This window comes from Bubalus bubalis, chromosome 4 (assembly GCF_019923935.1).
Source record: "Bubalus bubalis isolate 160015118507 breed Murrah chromosome 4, NDDB_SH_1, whole genome shotgun sequence".
In the NCBI taxonomy this organism is placed as follows: Eukaryota; Metazoa; Chordata; class Mammalia; order Artiodactyla; family Bovidae; genus Bubalus; species Bubalus bubalis.
This window is the reverse complement of record NC_059160.1, coordinates 72,968,869-72,990,724: the sequence shown is the minus strand read 5'-3', so window position 1 is coordinate 72,990,724 and position 21,856 is coordinate 72,968,869. Positions and strand designations below refer to the sequence as shown.

General features: G+C 41.9%; 1 protein-coding gene across 5 annotated transcripts in view; it reads left to right on the top strand.

Annotated features, from left to right (window-relative positions):
- GRIP1 (glutamate receptor interacting protein 1) overlaps window positions 1–21,856 on the top strand; it is a 335,998-nt gene that overhangs the window by 272,706 nt on the left and 41,436 nt on the right. For all 5 annotated transcript variants that reach the window (XM_025285057.3, XM_044941590.2, XM_044941589.2 and 2 more), the window contains 3 exons: window positions 8,441–8,585; window positions 11,011–11,150; window positions 11,319–11,510. In XM_025285057.3, the coding sequence (XP_025140842.1) occupies window positions 8,441–8,585; window positions 11,011–11,150; window positions 11,319–11,510 (477 nt within the window). The remainder of the gene's footprint in view (window positions 1–8,440; window positions 8,586–11,010; window positions 11,151–11,318; window positions 11,511–21,856) is intronic.

Here is a 21,856-nt window from a genome sequence, read left to right as displayed (position 1 = left end):
CAGGCAGCTGTTGTTCAGTGGCTAAGTTGTATCTGACTTTTTGTGACCTCATGGACGCCAGGTTTCCCTATCCTGGAACAATGTTTATTTTTTCATGTGAATATCTAGGTTAACCAGCACTATTTATGGAAAAGATTGACCTTTTCTCATTGCATTCAGTGGCAATCTTGTCATAATCAGTTGTTTCACAAATGAATCTTTTTTGGATTTCATCATTTAATTCCATGATTGTTGTTGTTGTTCAGTCGCTCAGTCATGTCCAGCTCTTTGCAGCACCATGGACTGCAGCACACCAGGCTTCCCTGTCCATCACCATCTCCTAGAGCTTGCTCAAACTCATGTCCATTGAGTTGGTGATGCCATCCAACCATCTCATCCTCTGTCATCCCCTTCTCCTCCTGCCCTCAATCTTCCCCAGCACTGGCGTCTTTTCTAATGAATCGGCTCTTTGTATCAACCAGCCAAAGGATTGGAGTTTCAGCTTCCACATCAGTCCTTCCAATGAATATTCAGAGTTGATTTCCTTTAGGATTTGCTGGTTTGATCTCCTTACTATCCAAAGGACTCGCCACATTCTTCTCAAGTACCAAATTCAAAAGCATCAGTTCTTCAGCACTCAGCCTTCTTAATGGTCCAGCTCTCCCATCCATAAACGACTACTGGAAAAACCAGTACAGGCAGCTGTAGAGGATATTTTTTAAATGCTTCATTTTCTCAGGTCTGTCCCCCTCCAAGAAATACAGCCATACTCGATGACATGAATTCCATCATTTTTAGTTGAAGTGAACTTTGATTGACCTGTATATTTATGCATTCCAAAGGCCCTCTCCCAAATCCAAGACTCCTATTTGGCCACATAAGCAGATGCCATGATGAATTCAAGCTAGATAGTGCTCGTTTTGTTAAACAGACGGCACTCAAGAAGCCCGGGAATAACATTGCAGATAAGTAATGCTGCAATTTTGCATCTGTTCCATGGTCCCATTAATTTCCTTAACTAGGGAGCTGAGCAGAACAAACAAGTTGGCTGGCCCCCTTTCACGTCTTTCATTAATAGTGGTAAACCTTCTGTTGTGATATAGAAGCTGTTTATAATATCATTAACATCTGTTTAGGCTCTCTTTGCAACTTCCTGGTGATCCACATTCTTCCTTCTCAGAAAGTTTCTGTTCTGGTTCAACACTCCAGTTGCTCCTTTCTTAGCTGGAACAGCCTCAAGGAGAGAGTATCTTGGAGGGTTTCCACCTCCAAAATGGTCTGAGCATAAATGGCAGTTATCACCCTCTTCGCAAGCTGCAGGGCTGTACAGCTGCCAGTTGGGCTGCTGCCCGAGAAGGCAGATGGATTTGGAAGTGCAGCCTGCAGCTAACTCCAGCAGCTCAGGCTTTATTCTCACGCTTTGAATGAGCTTGATTGCGTTTGCATCACCTTGTAAAAGGAAACTAGACCTTGGAGCAGCCAGAAGGGTGACTCACAGACGAGGAACCTGTAACTGCCTGCTAACAGGTATTTGTCCTTTTGCTCATTTGTTCAGGCACTTACTGAAGTCTCTGTGATGCTAAGCATAGTTCTAGGCTCTGGGCACGTGAAGACGAAAAATACTTTCCACATGCTAGTGTATATGTCAGTCCTAATCTCCCAGCTCAGCCCATCCTTCCTTCCCCTGCTGTGACCATATGTCTGTCTCTACATCTGTGTCGTTATTCCTGTCCTGCATGTGGGTCCATCTGTAGTAGTTCTCTAGATCCAGCATGTATATGTTAACATATACTCATTCTTCTCTTTCAGCTTTCCTTCACTCTGTATGACAGACTCTGGGTCCATCCACGTTTCTACAAGTGACCCAATTTCTTTCCTTTTTATGGCTAAGTAATATTCCATCACATATATGTACCACATTTTCTTTATCCATTCGACTGTCAGTGAACATTTAGGTCGCTTCCATGTCCTTGCTATTACACTGCTGCTGCTGCTGCTGCTAAGTGGCTTCAGTCGTGTCTGACTCTGTGCGACCCCATAGACGGCAGCCCACCAGGCTCTGCCGTCCCTGGGACTCTCCAGGCAAGAACACTGGAGTGGGTTGCCATTTCCTTCTCCAATGCATGAAAGTGAAGAGTGAAAGTGAAGTCGCTCAGTCATGTCCGACTCTTAGCGACCCCATGGACTGCAGCCTCCAGTCTGTGGACCAAGCTCCTCCGTCCATGGGATTTTCCAGGCCAGAGTACTGGAGTGTGCTATTACACTACCATATGTAAAATAGATGGCTAGTGGGAACCTGCTCTATAGCACAGATAGCTCAGCTCAGTGCTCTGTGAGGACCTACATGGGTGGGGAGGTGAGGGTGGGAGGGAAGCACAAGAGAGAGGGGCTACATGTATACATATAGCTGATCCACTTCATTGTATAGCAGAAACTAACACAACATTGTAAAACAATTATATTCCAGTAAAAAAAAAAAAAAAAAAACATGAATTTTCAAGGTGATCCTATTCTGATGAAGGAGACATGTAGAGAGAGAATTAAAACACAGAGTGGAAAGCATATACTAGACCATGAATTCCCAATGGGGGCAAAAATTGGTTCTCATGTAGAAAGGAAAAGAATCTGAACAAAAAAGATATATATGTATGTATAACTGAATCACTTTGCTATACACCTGAAACTAACATAACATTGTAAATGAGCTATACTCGATTTTTTAAAAATTGGTTTTCAGGGAGCAAAGAATCTTAAATATTACATTACAATGGTGTGTGAGCCTCCAAAGCTCAACCTGACCAAACCTTATTCCTTTCTGTTTAATGTCTCTAATTAGGAAGAATTTAAATTCAATTTTTCTTCTCAGTGGGAAGAGAGGAGGCAAAAAAATTTTATAAAGAAGTATGGGAACACTGCAAGAATACTTAAGAGCTGTAGGATCTCATGGAAAAGGTCTCTAGTCTCAGCTGAGGAGCCTGGAAGGTTTGCAGAAAGATAAGACAGCTAAGCCATGTTATAATGCCATTTGCAGCAACATGGGATGGACCTAGAGATAATCATACTAAGTGAAGTGAGTCAGGAAAGGAGAAATATCATATGACACCCCTTATATGTGCAATCTAAAAAGAGATGATACAAATGAACTTACTCACAGAACAAAGAGACTCACGGACTTAAGAGAACTAACTTATGGTTGCTGGGGTTGGGGGCATGGAAAGAAGGTATAATTGGGGAGTTTGGAATGGACATGTACACACTGCTATGTTTAAAATGCATAGCCAACAAGGACCTCCTGTATAGCACATGGAACTCTGTTCAATGTTTGTGGCTGCCTGGATGGGAGGGAAATTTGGGGGAGAATAGATACATGTATCGGAGAAGGCAATGGCACCCCACTCCAGTACTCTTGCCTGGAAAATCCCATGGATGGAGGAGCCTGGTAGGCTGCGGTCCATGGGGTCGCTAAGAGTCAGACACGACTGAGCGACTTCACTTTCACTTTTCACTTTCATGCATTGGAGAAGGAAATGGCAACCCACTCCGGTGTTCTTGCCTGGAGAATCCCAGGGACGGGGGAGCCTGGTGGGCTGCCGTCTATTGGGGTCACACAGAGTCGGACACGACTGAAGTGACTTAGCAGCAGCAGCAGCAGATACATGTATATGTATGGTTGAGTCCCTTTGTTGTTCGCCTGAAACTGTCATAGCATTGTTATCAGCTATACCCCAATACAAAATAAAAAGCCTAAAAATTTTTAGAAAGTGAGAATAAAATTCTCCAGAGGAAGGAAGATGTTTGTGCCCAGGGAGTAACAGGTGCAAGGTTAAAGATGCAAGACAAGTGCTTTTCAAAGGGACCATTGGGGAGAGAATTAGATTGGATTGGAATGGGAAAGGATGGCAGAAGACATAGAGGCTTCAGCCCTGTTCATGCCAAGAGGTTGCATTTTATTCTTCAGTAATCGGGGAACGAATGGAAAGCTTTAAGGAAGAAAGCCACATATTCAGATTTATTGCTTTCAGAATATTCTGAGAAGGAAAAAGAAAGAATTCAGTGTTGACAGGGCTGGTGAAAATAGATGTGGCAGAGAAGGACAAAGACTGGACCTTAAGTAGGAAAAGAATTTAGGGAGAAACCATTGCTGTCAGCAACTGGGCAGAGCTGAGATGGGGCCTCCTCAAGAGCACGTGGCTCCCTGCTTGGTGGGCAGGTGGCTCATAGGGTCCGTTGTTGGTTACTCAGTAGGTTGTGTCTGACTCTTCGTGACCCTAGGGACTGTAGTCTACCAGGTTCCTCTGTCCACAGGATTTCCTAGGCAAGAATACCAGAGTAGATTGTCATTTCCTTCTCTAGGAGATCTTCCTTACCCAGGGATCAAACCAGTGTCTCCTACATTGGCAGGAAGATTCTTTACTGTTGTGCCACCAAAACCTTAACTGGATGGGCCTGGATGGGAGGGGAGTTTCGGGGAGAATGGATACATGTATATGTATGGCTGAGTCCAATTTGTTGTCCATCTGAAACTATCACAACATTTTTAATCAGCTATAATTCAATATAAAATAAAAAGTTTTAAAAATAAATTAAAAATTAATATGAAAATATATTTTAAAAATAAAGACTGTGTAATGAACCATCCTACATCACCTAGCATTAATAGCTATTAACTTAGAATCAATCTTGCTTTAGATCTACTCCCATGCTAATTTCCTCATCCCACCCATACACTGAATTATTTTGAAGAAATTTTAGACATCATATGATTGAATGTTGCAAATATCATTAATGTATCCCTAAACAATACTCTTATAAAAGACTTCTAAAATTCAAAACTAAATATCATCACAATAGCAATAATTTTTCAGTTCAGTCGCTCAGTCATGTCCCACTCTTTGTGACCCCATGGACTGCAGCATGCCAGGCTTCCCTGTCCATCACCAACGCCCGGAGTTTACTCAAACTCACGTCCATTGCATCAGTGATGCCACCCAGCCATCTCATCCTCTGTCGTCCCCTTCTCCTCCTGCCTTCAATCTTTCCCAGCATCGAGGTCTTTTCCAATGAGTCAATTCTTCACATCAGGTGGCCAAAGTATTGGAGTTTCAGCTTCAACATCAGTCCTTCCAATGAATATTCAGGACTGATTTCCTTTAGGATTGACTGGGTTGGATCTCCAGTTAGTCCAAGGGACTCTCAAGAGTCTTCTCCAACACCACAGTTCAAAAGCATCAATTCTTCAGTGCTCAGCTTTCTTTATAGTTCAACTCTCACGTCCATACATGACTACAGGAAAAACCATAGATTTGACTAGCCGGACCTTTGTCAGCAAAGTAATGTGTTAGCTTTTTAGTATGCTGTCTAAGTTGATCACAGCTTTTCTTCCAAGGAACAAGCATCTTTGAATTTCATGGCTGCAGTCACCATCTACAGTGATTTTGGAGCCCCCAAAAATAAAAGTCTCTCACTGTTTCCATTGTTTGCCCATCTATTTGCCATGAAGTGATGGGACCGGATGCCATGATCTTAGTTTTTTTAACGCTGAGTTTTAAGCCAGCTTTTTCACTCTCCTCTTTCACCTTCATCAAAAGGCTTCATCAAAAGGCTCTTGAGTTCTTCGCTTTCTGCTGTGAGTGTGGTATCATCTGCATATCTAAGGTTATTGATATTTCTCCTGGCCAACTTGATTCCAGCTTGTGCTTCATCCAGCCCAGCATTTCGTATGGTGTACTCTGCATGTACATTAAATAAGCAGGGTGACAATGTATGTACTCCTTTCCCGATTTGGAGCCAGTCTTTACTCAATGTTCCCGTCTCCCTGATTTTCATATACATGGATAGATAAGTTTTTCTAAAAACAGTTGCTCTAAATTAGAATCCAAAAAGATATATTTATTGCTTTTGGTTGTAATGTTTCTTAAATCTTTCCTTTCAAGTTTTTGTTTCGAAGAATTTATTTGTTGAATAAATTAGAAATCAGCTACATTCTTGACATTGTCTAATTATAGCATCACATCTTTTCTGCCATTTTTTTGACTTGCATCTCATCACTACTTAAACTCACTGAGTACCCTAACAAGTGCCTTTTGTTATTGAAACACCTCAGCTGCCTGATTAAAAGTGTCCCCCTACATAAAGTGGTCTGAAACTGTCCTAAACACGTTTACTCCTTTCCTGGTGTTATTTTGTCATCGTAGTGATACAAGTTGCAAAACTGTCCGGAAATAACACAGGGCACTGGCTGTTACGTGCATTCAGATAACTGGGTTACCTGAAGAACAAGCTACCTGGAATCAGTTTCTCTCCACCCTCCTAGAGAGTGGGACTGCACCCAGCTCAGCTTCCTACAGGCCAGCGGTTGGTTTCATCCGGACTGAAGTTTCAGTGGAAACTTCCCACGGATTTCTGGGCTCTGGGCAGCTGGGTTCCATGTGCTTGGTAACCGGCATTTCCCACAACTCCCGTAAAGAGCTGATGGCCAGATCCAGAATGCTTGGTGCCCACTGACATGCCAGTGTTCATGATTGCCCTATAAGGAAGAAGGGCAGTAGAACGGCCAGGTCTTCCCACTGGCAGGCACATCAGAGTGCCTCCTCAGTAACTAACATTTACTGTACCAAGGTTTACTCATCAAATGACTCACCTAGAATTTTATGCCGAATATATTGTTGGCAGAGACTGCAAAGTACATGTACTCTTCCAGTAGTACCCTAATCGTTTATGTAAAACCCAGCTCTGATGGGTGATGATATGTCACAGTGTAGAAAAAGTTAGACTTGTGACTCTGCCTCCGTTTTTGGTTACTCTGTATCCTGGTGTTTCTTTCAGCAGCTGCTTGGCAGGCCAGCACCAAGCCTGTTGACCACAAGTAAAATAGAACCCTGGTAAACCACCAAATAGAGCTGTTGAAGGCTTGATGTGGAGGATTCTCAGCTGCCAGTATAAATTTGAGTCTAATGTTGAAGATGTTTATACCCTAGATGTTGATGTAAGCATTGCAGTGTGGGAGATGGTTTTTATTCTCTATGTATAGAGCTTCTTCTGAGTAGATGGAGCAGTGAGGAAGTAGAGGTAATGGGTACATCCCCAAACTCCTAAACTGGCCAGAGGTGAAGAAAGTGCTGGCTGGAGACTATACATCGCTTCCTACATTTCTCTACAGACCTTTCTATTTTATATTCATTGTAATTCTTCACTGCACACACAGATAATTGAATTGTTAATTCAAGCTTTTCTATTCCTCCTATTTTAGGGCCTCATATCATAAATGAACAGCTGCTCATTGCAGAAATGTGACTGTGTTAATGCTTCACTGGGATACAGCCTGACTATAAAAGCTGACTATTTTGTTAAAGTATCTACTGAACCATTTCACTGCATCCTTTGGTACAGCAATGAACAACTCCTTAACCATTCACAGCTCCCAGGCCCAAGGAATAAAACAAGATATACTCAGAATGTCTTGTTTCAGCGTGTCATCAGCAAATAAAACCCTCTGAATTTTGAGACTTCATATTTGCAACCTTGACACTGTCAAAACACCCAGCCATGTTGAAGGTGTCCCATGATATCTTTCAAGCCAAGGCTTTAAGCAGGCCATACTCACAAATATTTTCCTTCATACTAACATTAAATGGTAAAAATTAGGTCACTACAGTGTGGCAACATGGTATATACTACTGAAATGTTATTTACATGACTCCTAGTCTCAGGAACAGAGGGGAGAAAAATCATTCAAACCTGTATTTTGGGAAAAGAATCTAAAAAAGAGTGGATATATGTTTAACTGAATCACTGCTGTACAACTGAGACAAACACAACATTGTAAATCAGCTACAACAAGCAATTTTTTAAAAACCCTCTGTTTGAATATCTGTGTATTTGTGAATAAGATTCACATTTTAAGACACAATCAATGAAACAATAGATAAGGGGCTGCAGATTTCCAAGCCCCACTTAACCATGCATATATTCAAGTTTGCTGTAACCATGAGTAAAATCAACTTTTCTCTATTGAGAGTTAGCTTGCTTGTAAAGCCTGAAAACAGGAATTGCATGGCCCAATCTCTTTGTTTACTGCATGACTCTTTCCACCCATATTGCCTCCTTAACCATGTGTTCAGCCCCCAGATATTTATGACACACTCACAAAACACTAGGCAAGCACTGCGCAAGGCAGGAACACCATATTAAAAGGCCTGCAGTGCCAGCTGGGTAGCTCCCTCACAGGTTTAAAACATAAGTCATTAGGCAGAGAACCCCTTCCTTGACACTTGATAGCAACACTCCTAGTTTAGAATGTTACAGCCACTAAGGAAATGCTACTTCCCAAAATAATTATTTTCTGAGACATAATGCTTTAATGATGATGTTTTGAATTTCTTATTTCATGTATGAAGATATGTGTCTTTTTACTCTGCTTCTTCCAAAGAAACCAATTATGATTCATTGGCATTTATTGCAGATGAACAAGAAAGTTCCGGAGCAATTATTTACACCGTGGAGCTGAAGCGCTACGGGGGGCCTCTTGGCATCACAATTTCAGGAACTGAAGAGCCGTTTGATCCTATAATCATTTCAAGCCTCACTAAAGGGGGATTAGCTGAAAGGTACCGTTTGAATCAACTGCTACAAGTACCTGTGTCTGAAATGGGTTTCCTTCCTCACAGTCGCGTAAAAACATGCTTCCCTCTCCTGCTTGTTTATCTGTTGACTTTTAAAAATCAGCACAAAGGATTGATTTTAGAGCTTGAGAACTCTCAGGCAGAGTTCTGACTTGAAGGGCATCTTATAAGCAGTAAAAAGTGTCCTGGGCTTAGCCTTGATATTAGTCTCCAGAAACATATAAACTGACCACAATCGACTAGAGGTAAATTTATCCTGTGTCCATTTTGAGAGGAGGAGACTAAAGTGCAAGGAGGTTAAAAGGCTTGTCTGATTCAATTCAGCAAATGTTTTCAGAGCCTCTGTTACCTGACAGGTACTTGGCTTAGCTGCGGAGAGAATGACTGACGTAAGCTTTGTCTTCAAAGATTTCAGACCACAGTGTAGGGACGTAATAACATCTTGAAATTTGGAATGCCCATTTGTCCCTTTGGCAGTTTGTTTCTGTTTGCATGCATCCCACCACCACCTCTCACGCTTATTGCTTCCCAAGACAATGTTGTGGGACATATTTCAAGCCCCATAACCAGATCTATCCTCCAGTAACCTAGCTCAGGAGTGCACATACGTTGCTCATGCTGACACTTGAAGACAATGGTTTGCAAAATAGAGATGCAGCATCACAGAATTTTGGAGCTGCAAGACACCTTAGAAAATCAGCTCATCCAGCATCCTCATCTGGTAGGTGAGGGCACTGAGGCAGCTCCAAAAGGGTGGTCTGATGAAATTTTGCATTCTGATGTTGACAGAGACACCTATGACATGGTACCCTCCAGCCATCCCCCCGGCCTAGGTTTCATCCGTTAAGAGAGACAAGAGGGAATGATTAATATTGGTCTGATTCGGCAACCTCCTAGTCAAGTGTTCTATGGCTCACAGTATGGCTCTTCCATAAACTGGAGATTTTTTTTGGTCAGATCTTAGTTGCCAACCAGGGATTGAACCCAGGCCACAGCAATGGAAGCGTGAGTCCTACCATTGGACTGCCAGGGAACTTCCTGGAGACTATGAAAGAATGAATTGATTTTTTTTTTTTTTCAGGAAAAAAAATATTTCTCAAGAGTAGATGCATCAATAGACTCGTTAGGCAGCACCTTATAATCTATGTGACCCAGTGTCACCAACGATGCCCACCACCCCCAGAGCAGGCTGGGGTCAGAACACTCAGGCACGAGCAGCCTGTGAGCTGGCTTCCTTCACTCATGTGTTTAAAATGAACCAGCACCACAGAGGCTAGCACATGGGATTCCTACTCTATGTCCTTCAGCCCAGGTCAAGAGATCTTTAAACCTTTCCTAGGCGGACTTCCATGGTAGTCCAGTAGTTAAGACTTCAAGCTCCAACTGCAAGGGACATGGGTTTGATCCCTGATTGGGAAACTAAGACCCCACATGCCGCATGGTGGCCAAAAAATAAAATTAAACCTTTCCTGAGTTTGACTGCTGTGAGTCTGTTCCTTCCCTACCTGTGCTTCCAAATAAAGATAGATATGGTGAACATCAGAATTATAACTTCCAGTCTGCTAATTCAGAATCGGGTGAGGAAGAGAAGGGAAAACATTAAAGGTTTCTCTGTTGATCAGTAAATTAATTTTATTTTTCCACATTTCAAGCAGAACGTTAATCCCTTTACATGTGTTTTCCTATTTAGTCCTCAGAGCTTCTCTGTGAGATGATTTTCTCCATTGTAGTGATGAGGAAACTGACACCTAGACAGGTGAAAATTAAGTGCCCAAGTCACACGGCTGGTAGGTGACAGAGTTGGCATCAAACAGATTGATTCCTGGGACCTCTCTGGGAGTTCAGTGGTTAGGATTCTGCACTTCCACTACTGGGAGCACAGTTTCGATCCCTGCGAACTGGGATCTAAGATCCTGCATGCCACGTGACATGGCCACAAAAAGAAAAAAATGTATTGATTCCTGAGTTCAACCTTTTCAATCCTTGGAATCACCACCAGGGTCTTTTGTCTAAGCCTTGCTTCAGGTAAGCTGGGACACTGATTGTGTTCAACATTTCTAAGTCTGTAAAAAGAAGGACTGCTCTGTGCTAAATATCACTATGTTGATTGACCAATATTGTTTGTTTCCTTGGGATTTTGCAGAGTGTTATCAGCTAACTCCACTTTCTTGGAATTTAAAAAGCACACAAGTCCTTTTTAAAAACTAATTAAAACTTTTTTTTATTTTATTTGAAACTGAAAAGTAATTCACAATGGAAGGCAGTCATCTTATAACATTGCCCAGGAGACAGCAAGGAGTGACTTCGAGAGACCCTTGCCAAGTCTTTATTGTTGTGAATATATGAAGTATGTCAGGGAATTTACATTCAGGGATTATTTCTACCTTTCCTATTATTATTTGTGTTTCAGAACTGGTGCGATCCACATAGGAGACCGAATCCTAGCCATCAACAGCAGCAGCTTAAAAGGGAAACCTCTGAGTGAAGCCATCCATTTGTTACAGATGGCAGGAGAGACTGTCACCTTGAAAATTAAGAAGCAGACAGATGGTGAGTGGATCAAGAGCCACAATTAAGGATTTCCAGTGCATTTCCTTCCCAAAAAGAATGTGCAAATATCTACGTGTGTATTTCTGGGGAAATGACTCTTCAGCCAGGGGGTGTTGGCATATCTTTGTATTTATATTTACTCTGATACTTAAGCTCTTTTCCTTAAAGCCCAATCAGCATCAAGTCCCAAGAAATTCCCTGTTGCCAGCCACTTGAGTGACCTGGGAGATGTGGAGGACCCATCTCCCACACAGAAGCCAAGCAAACTCAGCGACACATACCCCTCCACTGTGCCCAGCGTGGACAGTGCTGTGGATTCATGGGATGGCTCTGGAATAGAAAGCAGCTATGGGAATCAAGGTATGTCCTAGCTGCGGGGAACCGGAGATTTATCATTGGTGAAGCTCATGTTTCTCAAAGATCGACCTTTTGTTCCATGAAAAGAATATTTTACTTGTGTCTGCTGCTACTTCTGCTGCTAAGTTGCTTCAGTCGTGTCCGACTCTGTGCGACCCCATGGACTGCAGCCTACCAGGCTTCTCCGTCCATGGGATTCTCCAGGCAAGAACACTGTAGTGGTTTGCCATTTCTTTCTCCAATGCATGAAAGTGGACAGTGAAAGTGAAGTCGCTCAGTCGTGTCCAACTCTTCGCGACCCCATGGACTGCAGCCCACCAGGCTCCTCCATCCGTGGGATTTTCCAGGCAACAGTACTGGAGTGGGGTGCCATTGCCTTCTCCCTGTGTCTACATGAATGCAAACATAGCAAACACATTGAATATTGTGGCCTTGAATTTCCTCCTCTTTAATGCTATGAACATTTAACAGTTATGAACATCTATTCAACACTAGGAGACCCCTGTTAGATCTACTGCTGTCCAAGTGTTCGATCCAGGGCTTGTTCTTCAAGCATAGATTAATATGAGGCAAACCACATGATATGTTGGGTCAATGAAGACCAGCTGCATTGTCTTACTTTTTCAGCAACCTCTGCACAAAGGTGGAATAGAGAATGCTGGAGGCATGCAAGGAGATGAGCCTAAGATTTGTGACCCCATTTATTCCTGCCTCTTCCTGACTTTTCATAGCAACTTGTAGGGGTTTCCTCCAACACTCATCCTTAGAGTTTTCTATACTGTTAATCATAGTATGAAAAGTGAAAGTTGCTCAGTCATGTCCAACTCTTTGCAACCCCATGGACTATACAGTCCATGGGATTCTCCAGGCCAGAATACTGGAGTGGGTTGCCATTTCCTTCTCAGGGGGAATCTTCCCAACCCAGGGAATTAACCCAGGTCTCCTGCATTGCAGGCAGATTCTTTACCAGCTGAGCCATGAGGGAACCCCTAATCATAGTATGCAAAAGTATATAGTAGTTTTTCTTCACAAACCTCATCTTCATGTGATGAAGTGTAACCTGTATGAAAAGTTAAACCTCGGTAACAGATTCTGAGTACCAAAAAGTGTTAGATAGAAGACAGAATATAAACACTTATTTAATTTATTTTTTTAATATTTATTTATCTATTTGGCTGTGCCGGGTCTTAGTTATGGCACACAGGATCTGTAGTTGCGGCATGTGGGATCTAGTTACCTCACCAGGGGTTGAACCCTTGCTACTTGCGTTGGGAGCCCAGAGCCTTAGCCACTGGACCACCAGGGAAGTCCCTAAAGGCTTCTTTTAAAAATATGTTTCCTTCTCAGTGATGCTTAGTATCCAAAGATAAGTGAGTCAAAAACTCTCTGTATTTATTCTCATCTAAGCTTTGTGTGTGTGTGTGCTAATCATTCAGTTCTGTCCGACTCTTTGTGACCTTACCGTCTCTCTAATGCTCTGTATAAATTCCAGCCTCCGAATCCCTTTTCTGCTCTAGGCTTAAGTCAAAGAATCAAATAGATAAATGGTTTGGAGAACACATGTGTGGATGAGAGAGTTGCTTTGTAAATTCAGTAACTGCTTTTGAGGAGAATCTATATCCAGTTTGCTCTCTTCCTGGTTCTAGTTTTTTCCTCTCAGCCCACTTCTGCTTATGTTACTTTCTATTAAATCCTTTGAAGGGTGGAGAAGAAAGAAAAGAAATGATATTTCAAAGTTGTCAAGTCATTACTTGTTAGAGATGATATTGGAGTTTGGTGGAAAAAATATTTTGAAGACCCAAAAGAGGATTGGGGCTTTCATTTATCTGGCAAGTAATTTTTCCAAGTCCAAATACCTTGTGAAAAGTTAGCTATGCCACCAAATAACAGATATTATTATTCCCGGTGAGTTCATGAGATCCCAGAGGGCGCTCCGGATAAAGGACCCAACTCAAATTCTGTCAGTGTAGACTGAAGTTTATTTATTAATGTGTTTGTTTATTGTTTATTTACTAATGTGGAAACTTTTTGTTGCACAAATTTCAGTGAGCTATTGATTATAAGGAGCTCTGCCCCCAAGTGATGTGTGAGAACTTAGCTACTCTATACTTATACACAATAAGATCAGGCCCAGGTTTAGCATGTGGAAAGTAAGGCCTTTCCCTCATTTATAAAAGAAGAACCATTTATTATTTATGAGGGATTTTGGAAATTTGAAATCCTAGATGGGGAATAGTAGTCATCATAATAAGAAATTTGGCATTTATAAATTAAAAATCATTACAGGTTTGAGGAGAGAGAACAGAGTTATAGAGAAAATGGCAATTGGAATAGAACTGACATCTTACAAGATGATGAAAAATTAATAATAATACCTTGTATTTGTAAAACACTTTAGAGTTTATAAAGCACTTTTACGTAACTCATTTCAAGTGATTCTCATAAGGAACATGGAAGCTGAAACCACAGGATTTCGATGTTGGGAGCGATTTTGAAGTCGGCTGGTCTCACAGCCGGTACAGCCCTTGATGGCCCGTCCAGCCTGGCTGCCCGCCGGCACACGACATGGGCCTCAGTGCCTGCAGCAACAGGTTGCTCCCTAACTGCTAAGGCAGCTCTCCCAGCTCTCCGTACCAAGAGCTGACGGCTTGCATTCTCACTTGTATTGAGCTGAAATGTGTCCGCATGTAGCTTCGGCCTATTAGTTCTAGTTCTGCCCTCAAGGTCATCCGAACTAAAGCTTCCTCCGCTTGACAGCCCCTCAACTGCTCAAAGACAGCCCTCGTGCCTCTTTTGAACTTTTCCTTCTCTGAGCAAAATAGCCCCGGTTCCTTTCCCTGTTCCTCACATGACTTACTTTTGAACATCTTTATCATCCTGGGAGCCTCTCTTGTGACGATGTTCAAGTTTAACTCTGTACAAGTGTAGCGCTCAGAAAGGAAAGTCATACTACGGTCTGGCAGTCCAGAGCCACGCAAGTAACTCAAGTCTGTCACCTTCATCCCTGGAGACTGTAGAACCCATCAGCGCAGTCTACCTCAGCATAAGAATTCTGGTGATCACTTCCTGTCACTCATTTTTTTCTTGGCCACCCCTTGTAGCATGTGGGATCTTAGTTCCCTGCCCAGGGATCAAAGCTGTGCCCCCTGCATTGGGAGTGCAGAGTCTTAACCACTGGACCACCAGGGAAGTCCCCTGTCTGTTGCTCATCTTGAGTTTGTTGTTTACCAAGATCTCAAAGTCTGTCTTTTCCCCCTTTCCTTGTGATGCTGAGCTTAAACCTGATCTCTCCAGATAGTGCTTGTGAAATTGACTTTTTAAAGGAAGGTATAGAAGGTATCACCTTTTCCCCCCGTAATATATCATATTGTGAGCTATTCTCTCTCCATCCTGTCTGTGCAGCCTCTCGGTAGACCATATCTCAGGAAGACTTTTACCTTCAAGTCTATAATAGTTGTCCTGTTACCAATAGGATATTGTACCTCCATCACACACATCTTCCTCCACAGGCCAGGAATTCTTTTCTCTGTGGGCACCTTTCTTATTGGTCTCTGCGTCTAGTCCAAAAATGTCAAGCTTGGTGCATGCATTCATTCAGCAAATATGTAATGACTGGCATAATAGAAGGCCAGCACATGATGGGTATACAAGGTTCCTGATTCTTGTGGAAGAGGTTACCCAGCTGAAGGACCAGACAGTTAACAAGTACCAACAGTGTGAATTTTTACTTAGTTAATGGAAAGAGAAAAAGGATGACGTAATCAAAGCTGGTGGAGAAAGAAGGAGTGAGTTTAAAGAAGTCTCACAGTGGGATGACTCTCAATTCTACTGATGCAGACTGCTTCTAACCTACCTCTGGGGACCAGCTTCTTTCACACCCCATTCTCTTGACCCTTATATTCATGTCCTTCTGCCTTATCAAGAGCTTATGTTTATGGGCCCCTTATAGCCCTTTATTCTTCCTTCAAACTCTAAGAAAAGCCTATAATTGCTTTCCTTAGAATTTGCAAAGGTCAATCAATACAAGAGGAGACTGACAAAAAGGTGGTACCTGGGCTCTGTCATACTCCTAGATAGACTTGTGATGTCTGTATTTCTTGACTCTTAAGTCAGGCAATCTTATCCTGTTGTACATATTCTTTAGATAGTTCTCTCATTTGAGTTCATTTTTTTTTTAGCTTTAATGAGGTGTAATTGACAAAATTATATGTATTTAAGGTATGCAATGACTTGATATCCATGTATATAGTGAAATGATTACCACCAAGTTGATTACCACATCTATCATCTCACATAGTTACCGTGCGTATGTATGTGTGTGTGTGTGTGTGTTTGGTGAGAAGGCTTAAGGTTTATGTTCTTTGCATCACATATACAATATAGCACTATGCCAGTTCTGATCCCCAGAAATTATCCATCTTATAAATGAAAATTTGCATCCTTAGACCCATATCTCTCCATTTCTTCCACCCTCCAACCTCTGGCGACCACATTCTACTCTCTGTTTCTATGAGTTTGGCTTTATTTTTAGATTTCACAGATAAGTGAGGTCATATAGTATTTGTCTTTTTCTCTCTGGCTTATTTCACTAGCATAATTTCCTCCAGGTTCATCCATGTTGTCGCAAATGGCAGGATTTTCTTCTTTGTCATGGCTAAGGAATTTCCCTTGTATGTATACATATATCCCACATTTTATCCATTCATTCATTGGCAGGCACTTTGGTTGTTTCCATATCTTGGCTATTGTCAATAAGAATCCAATGACATAGGAGTAAAGCCATCTGTTCTATACAGATTCTATTTCCTTCTGATACATACCCAGAAGTGGGATTGCTGGATCCTTTTTGAGGTCATTTTGATCATTTGTATTCCCTCAGAAAAAAGAAAGCAACTCCATTTCATCCAGTTTTTCAAATGTATTTGCTTATAATTACATAATCTCATTTGGGTCTTGTCATTTTTTCTTGGTTTCTATAATTATATTCCCAATATGGTTCTGTATCCAGTGTATTTGTCCTTTTATTCTTTTCCCCCATGATTATATTGGTAGTGGTTTATTTTTATTTAGCTTTTCTTTTGTACAAGGAACTGGCTCTTGCATTTATTTAATTTCACTCTGATTTTTTAAAAAATAAGTCTTTGCTTTTAATTTGATTAACCTTTTTCTGTTCTTCTTAGATTTTGTTCTGCTTATGATTCGTCTGTCTCTATACTATCATATAGTTTTCATCAAAGATGAAGGTGATTTGTCAGAAAAAAATCACCAACATGTACAGTCAGACAGTCCGACTTTCCTTGAATGTAGTTAGGGAACACAAAATGGTACAAAGAGTAGCACAGAGCAGGAAACTCAGCAGGATTTTCTCCACTGGGGGAAGAGCAGGGGCATCTTTCTTTTCCATTTGTTTCCTTATCTCTATGAACTCATGTTTCATCTCCTTCAGTGATTCTGCCTTGCCCAGTTTTTCTTGACCTCTCATGTCTATCATCTCTTGTTTTATAGAAACATGTATTTTTTTAAATTTTGTGATAAAATATTTGGTCATATTTATCATTTGCTCCATAACAGCCTTTTTCTCATGAGTATCCTTCATCTGTTATTTCTTTGTTTTTCTATTCCCTCTCTCTTTTTGTAATATTAACTTAGTATATGTCTTATAGTAAGTAAGTGAAGTCGCTCAGTCGTGTCTGACTCTTTGCAACCCCGTGGACTGTAGCCTACCAGGCTCCTCTGTCCATGGGATTTTCCAGGCAATAGCACTGGAGTGGATTGCCATTTCCTTCTCCAGCAGATATTCCCAACCCAGGAATCGAACCCGGGTCTCCTGCATTCTAGACAGACGCTTTACCGTCTTATAGTAGTTCCCTTTAAATTATTGCTTATCTTTAAATGCAGTGACTTCTTCATGAATTGAAAGTGAAAAGTGAAAGTGAAAGTCGTTCACTTGTGTCTGACTCTTTGCAAGCCCATGGACTGTAGAGTCCATGGAATTCTCCAGGCCATAATACTGGAGTGGATAGCCTTTCCCTTCTCCAGGGGATCTTCCCAACCCAGGGATCGAACCCAGGTCTCCTGCATAAAGGTCTTCATGAATTGGAAGGGTGCAATATTTACCCACAGTTCACAGTTCCTGTGATGAGTGCATTCTTTCTCTGCCAGCAGAGGGCAGCACCTTCAGGCCAACCACAATGCAGAATTTCTGCCACCCTGCCTCACTAAGAGATTGCCTCCTCCAGTCTGTGGCTCGTCTGGAGGTACTCTCAGCCCACCTTGCTGGCTTTTCCTTGGTGCCAAATGGGCTTTAGGGCACTTTCTGCCCACCAGTCATTGCAACCATTCTAGTGTTCCAAACAAAACATTGTTTTGCCTCATGCCGGGGCCCCTGCTTTGGAGGACTGGACTTTCTCCAACATCTCTGAACAGGGACTTCCCTGGCAGTATAGTGGTTAGGACTCCGTGCTTCCACTGCAGGGACTGTGGGTTCAGTCCCTGGTCTAAGAAGTAAGATCCCACATGCTGTGTGTAGTGTGGCCAAAAAAAAAAAAAAGTTTCTGGTCAGAGATGTCTCCTCTTGGCTTCTTGACACCACTGCTCATTTGCCTTTCACTGAACTTAGCTAAGTTTCCCTATGCATTATGGTTCAGTATTCTAGGTTTGCTGAAGATAGAGTTTGCATTCTGTTATTTGCCATCCATTTTTGTTTTGGGGTGATGTCTAAGAGAAGGTAGAACTATTTTTGCTCTGCCTTTCTAGCATTGGAGAGTGAGCCAGAGTTCACTCCAGTTTCGTCTAAACACTTGGAACATTTCTTGGCAAGTGCAATTGCAAATAGTTACACAAATGTATGATTTGATTTTCTCATTTTTAACAAAATTGGGGCTGTAGGAAATAAATTTGGCAGGAAATTATCTGGCTCACTCTCCTATGCTAAAATTGGCTTCCAAAAATCAAATTAATGGCAGGAGCTACAATCACAAAATTGTAGAGTTGAAGATTGATCCTCAAAACCATTTTCTGATTTTAAACTTTATGAATAAGAACCAACATTGCTTAGTTCACTTTTCTAAATTAATAGGAATGTGAATTAATAGCTACAAATGGAAGATATTTATCTGCACAGTATTGTATTAAAAACAAAGTTGTGTAATATTGGAGTACCCAAACTTTACAAATTTCTCTGAGGTGTAGTTGCACTAAAAATAAAAACTATTATACCAAAATTCCGTCAGCATTCAAAAGTACCTACATTTGTGAAGACCTATTTTTCATCATGCAAGTGAATAAAATTAAACTCTTAAAACACTAAAATTAAACACCTAAAATTAAACTCTTAATGAAAAAAAATCTAGACTGATTTTTTTTTTTTCTTTTGGCCACATCTCAAGGCATGCAAGATCTTGGTTCCCTGACCAGGGATCAAACCCGTGCCCTCTGTAGTGAAAGCATGGAGTCTTATCTGCTAGACCATCAGGGGTCCCTGACCTCCAGGATCTAATGCCTAATGATCTGAGGTGGAGCTAATATAATAATAATAGAAATAAAGTGCACACTAAATATAATGTGCTTGAATCATCAGGAAACCATCCCTGCCCCCACCCCATCCATGGAAAAACTGTCTTCCAGGAAACTGGTCCTTGGTGCCAAAAAGATTGGGGACTGCTGCCCAAACTGAATTGTATACCTCGTGTTAGTTTGCTTGGGCTGCTGTAATAAAGCACCACATACTGGTGGCTTAAGCAACAGAAATTCATTTTTTTATTGTCTGGGCGGCTAGAAGTCCTTGATCAGGTGTTGGCAGGTTTGCTGTCTCCTGGGGCCCCTCTGTCCTTGGTCTGCAGATGGCCACCTTCTCATTGAGTCCTCACATGGCCTTTCTTCTGTGTACGTGCATTCCTGCGTGTGTCCACATTTCCTCCTCATAAGGACACTCATCCCGTGGGACCATGGTCCCACCCTCAGGATCTCATTTAACCTTACTTGCCACTTTAAAGGCCCAATTTCCAAATAAAGTCCCATTAGGGCAAGGTCTGTCTACTCAAGGCTATGGTTTTTCCAGTGGTCATGTATGGATGTGAGAGTTGGACTGTGAAGAAAGCTGAGCACCGAAGAATTGACGCTTTTGAACTGTGGTGTTGGAGAAGACTCTTGAGAGTCCCTTGGACTGCAAGGAGATCCAACCAGTCCATTCTGAAGGAGATCAGTCCTGGGATTTCTTTGCAAGGAATGATGCTGAAGCTGAAACTCCAATACTTTGGCCACCTCATGCGAAGAGTTGACTCATTGGAAAAGACTCTGATGCTGGGAGGGATTGGGGGCAGGAGGAGAAGGGGATGACAGAGGATGAGATAGCTGGATGGCATCACTGACTCGATGGACGTGAGTCTGAGTGAACTCCAGGAGTTGGTGATGGACAGGGAGGCCTGGCGTGCTGCGATTCATAGGGTTGCAAAGAGTCGGACATGACTGAGTGACTGAACTGAACTGAGGGGGTCAACTTATGAGCTGGGGGGACACAATTCAGTCTATAACATCCTTCGTATTATGATACAAAGTATAAGACCAGATACTGAAATCTAGATGTGAAAGAAAGAAAGAAGGAAGGGCAAAAGGGAGAGGAGGGGAAAAAAAGAAAAATGAAAACGGTTTCCAGTTCTAAATAAAAAGAATAATTACTTAAGAAATACATTCTTAATTACTTCTATATTTCAATTTTTAAGCAATTTTGCATTTTAAAACTAGTTCGCAGTATCATACCTGTTAATTTTATGTGCTTACATCATCACTCAATAAAAACAAAGTCTAATTATACTTCTGGCAATTGATTTTTCTGATGCCTGGGCTGCCTCATTTATTTTATTCTTGTCATGGCTTTTAAGTTTGGCATCTGGAGTAAAGGTATATTCCTCAGAGCCTATTAACATCTTCTCAGCTATGGAAACCAGCCTGCTTTTACCCAAACCCGATTTCCCCGAGATATTGTCTATTTTAAATTATGCTGTCATCATCTACCTGCATCAGTTAAGGAGTAGACTCACTTACATAGAAAAGAAAACACAAGGACAGTGTCTAAACAAGATACAGTGGGTTATTTTTCTCCTACTGTTGGTAACAGTGTGGGAAGACAGGTAACCCCACAGTGTTATCAGGACCCGGGCATCTTCCTGCTTTCTACTATCTTAACATCTCTTACTGTTATCAAAAATGTGGGGTCCAGCTGCTCGCCACTTCAAAGCCAATAAACAGGCCAGGTTGGTGGAAAGGAAAGTTTGCTTTATGTCAGATGCTGGCAACTGGAGGGGGTGAGGTTGGACATCTGTCCAAAGGCCAACTCCCCTCCACTAACAACCACTGGGACCAGAACTTTTAGGCAGAGGGAGGGTGCTACATGCAGAAGCGGCACAGTCAGCTCTGACTGTCATCTTCAGATTGGTCATCGGCCATCTGACCAGCGTCATCTTGGTTGTTTTAGGTAGTTAGTCTTCAGTTCCAGGGTCAGATTATTTCCATTTCTTTGAGGCCAATTCTCAGAATTGCGGCATCTTATGTCATGGGTGTAGTCTGGTCGTCATGTAGTTAATTTCTTCCATCTGATGGGGGTGTCAGTATCTATAAGACAGCTCACAGGATATGGCTCAGATTATTATCTATAGCCCTTGATAAGGAACTAAAGGTCCTTGACTATGCTTAATGTTGTTAATGTTAGTCACATCTGGCTCTTTGCGACCCTGTGGACTGCAACATGCCAGGCTTTCCTATCCTTCACTGTCTCCCGGAGTTTGCTCAAGCTCATGTCTATTGAGTCAGCCATCCAACCATTTCCTCCTCTGCTGTGCCCTTCTCTTGCCTTCAGTCTTTCCCAACATCAGGGTCTTTTCCAGTGAGTTGGCTTTGTGTCAGGTGGCCAAAGTATTGGAGCTTCAACTGCAGCAGCAGTCCTTCCAAGGAATATTCAGGGTTGATTTCCTTTAGTATTGACTAATTTGATCTGCTCACTGTCCAAGAGACGCTCAAGAGTCCTCTCCAGCACCAAAGTTCAAATCCAGTAATCATGTACGGATATGAGAGTTGGACCATAAAGAAGAATGAGGGCCAAAGGATTGATGCTTAATGACTACATTATTATTGTTTGGTCTCTTTTTACTGTTTTCCTTTGTTTCTGCATGTTCTTATTTCTCTGATTAAACTTATTCTTTGACTACAGTTTTCCACAGACAAAAGACAGGCAGAGGACATGGGGGTGGCGGGGAGGGGTGCGCCAAGAACCATCGGGAGCTGCTTTGCTTCATTCATCTCTCCATTCACTGATATTGCCTTTGTTATAAAGCCTTCATCAGGCTTGAAACAGT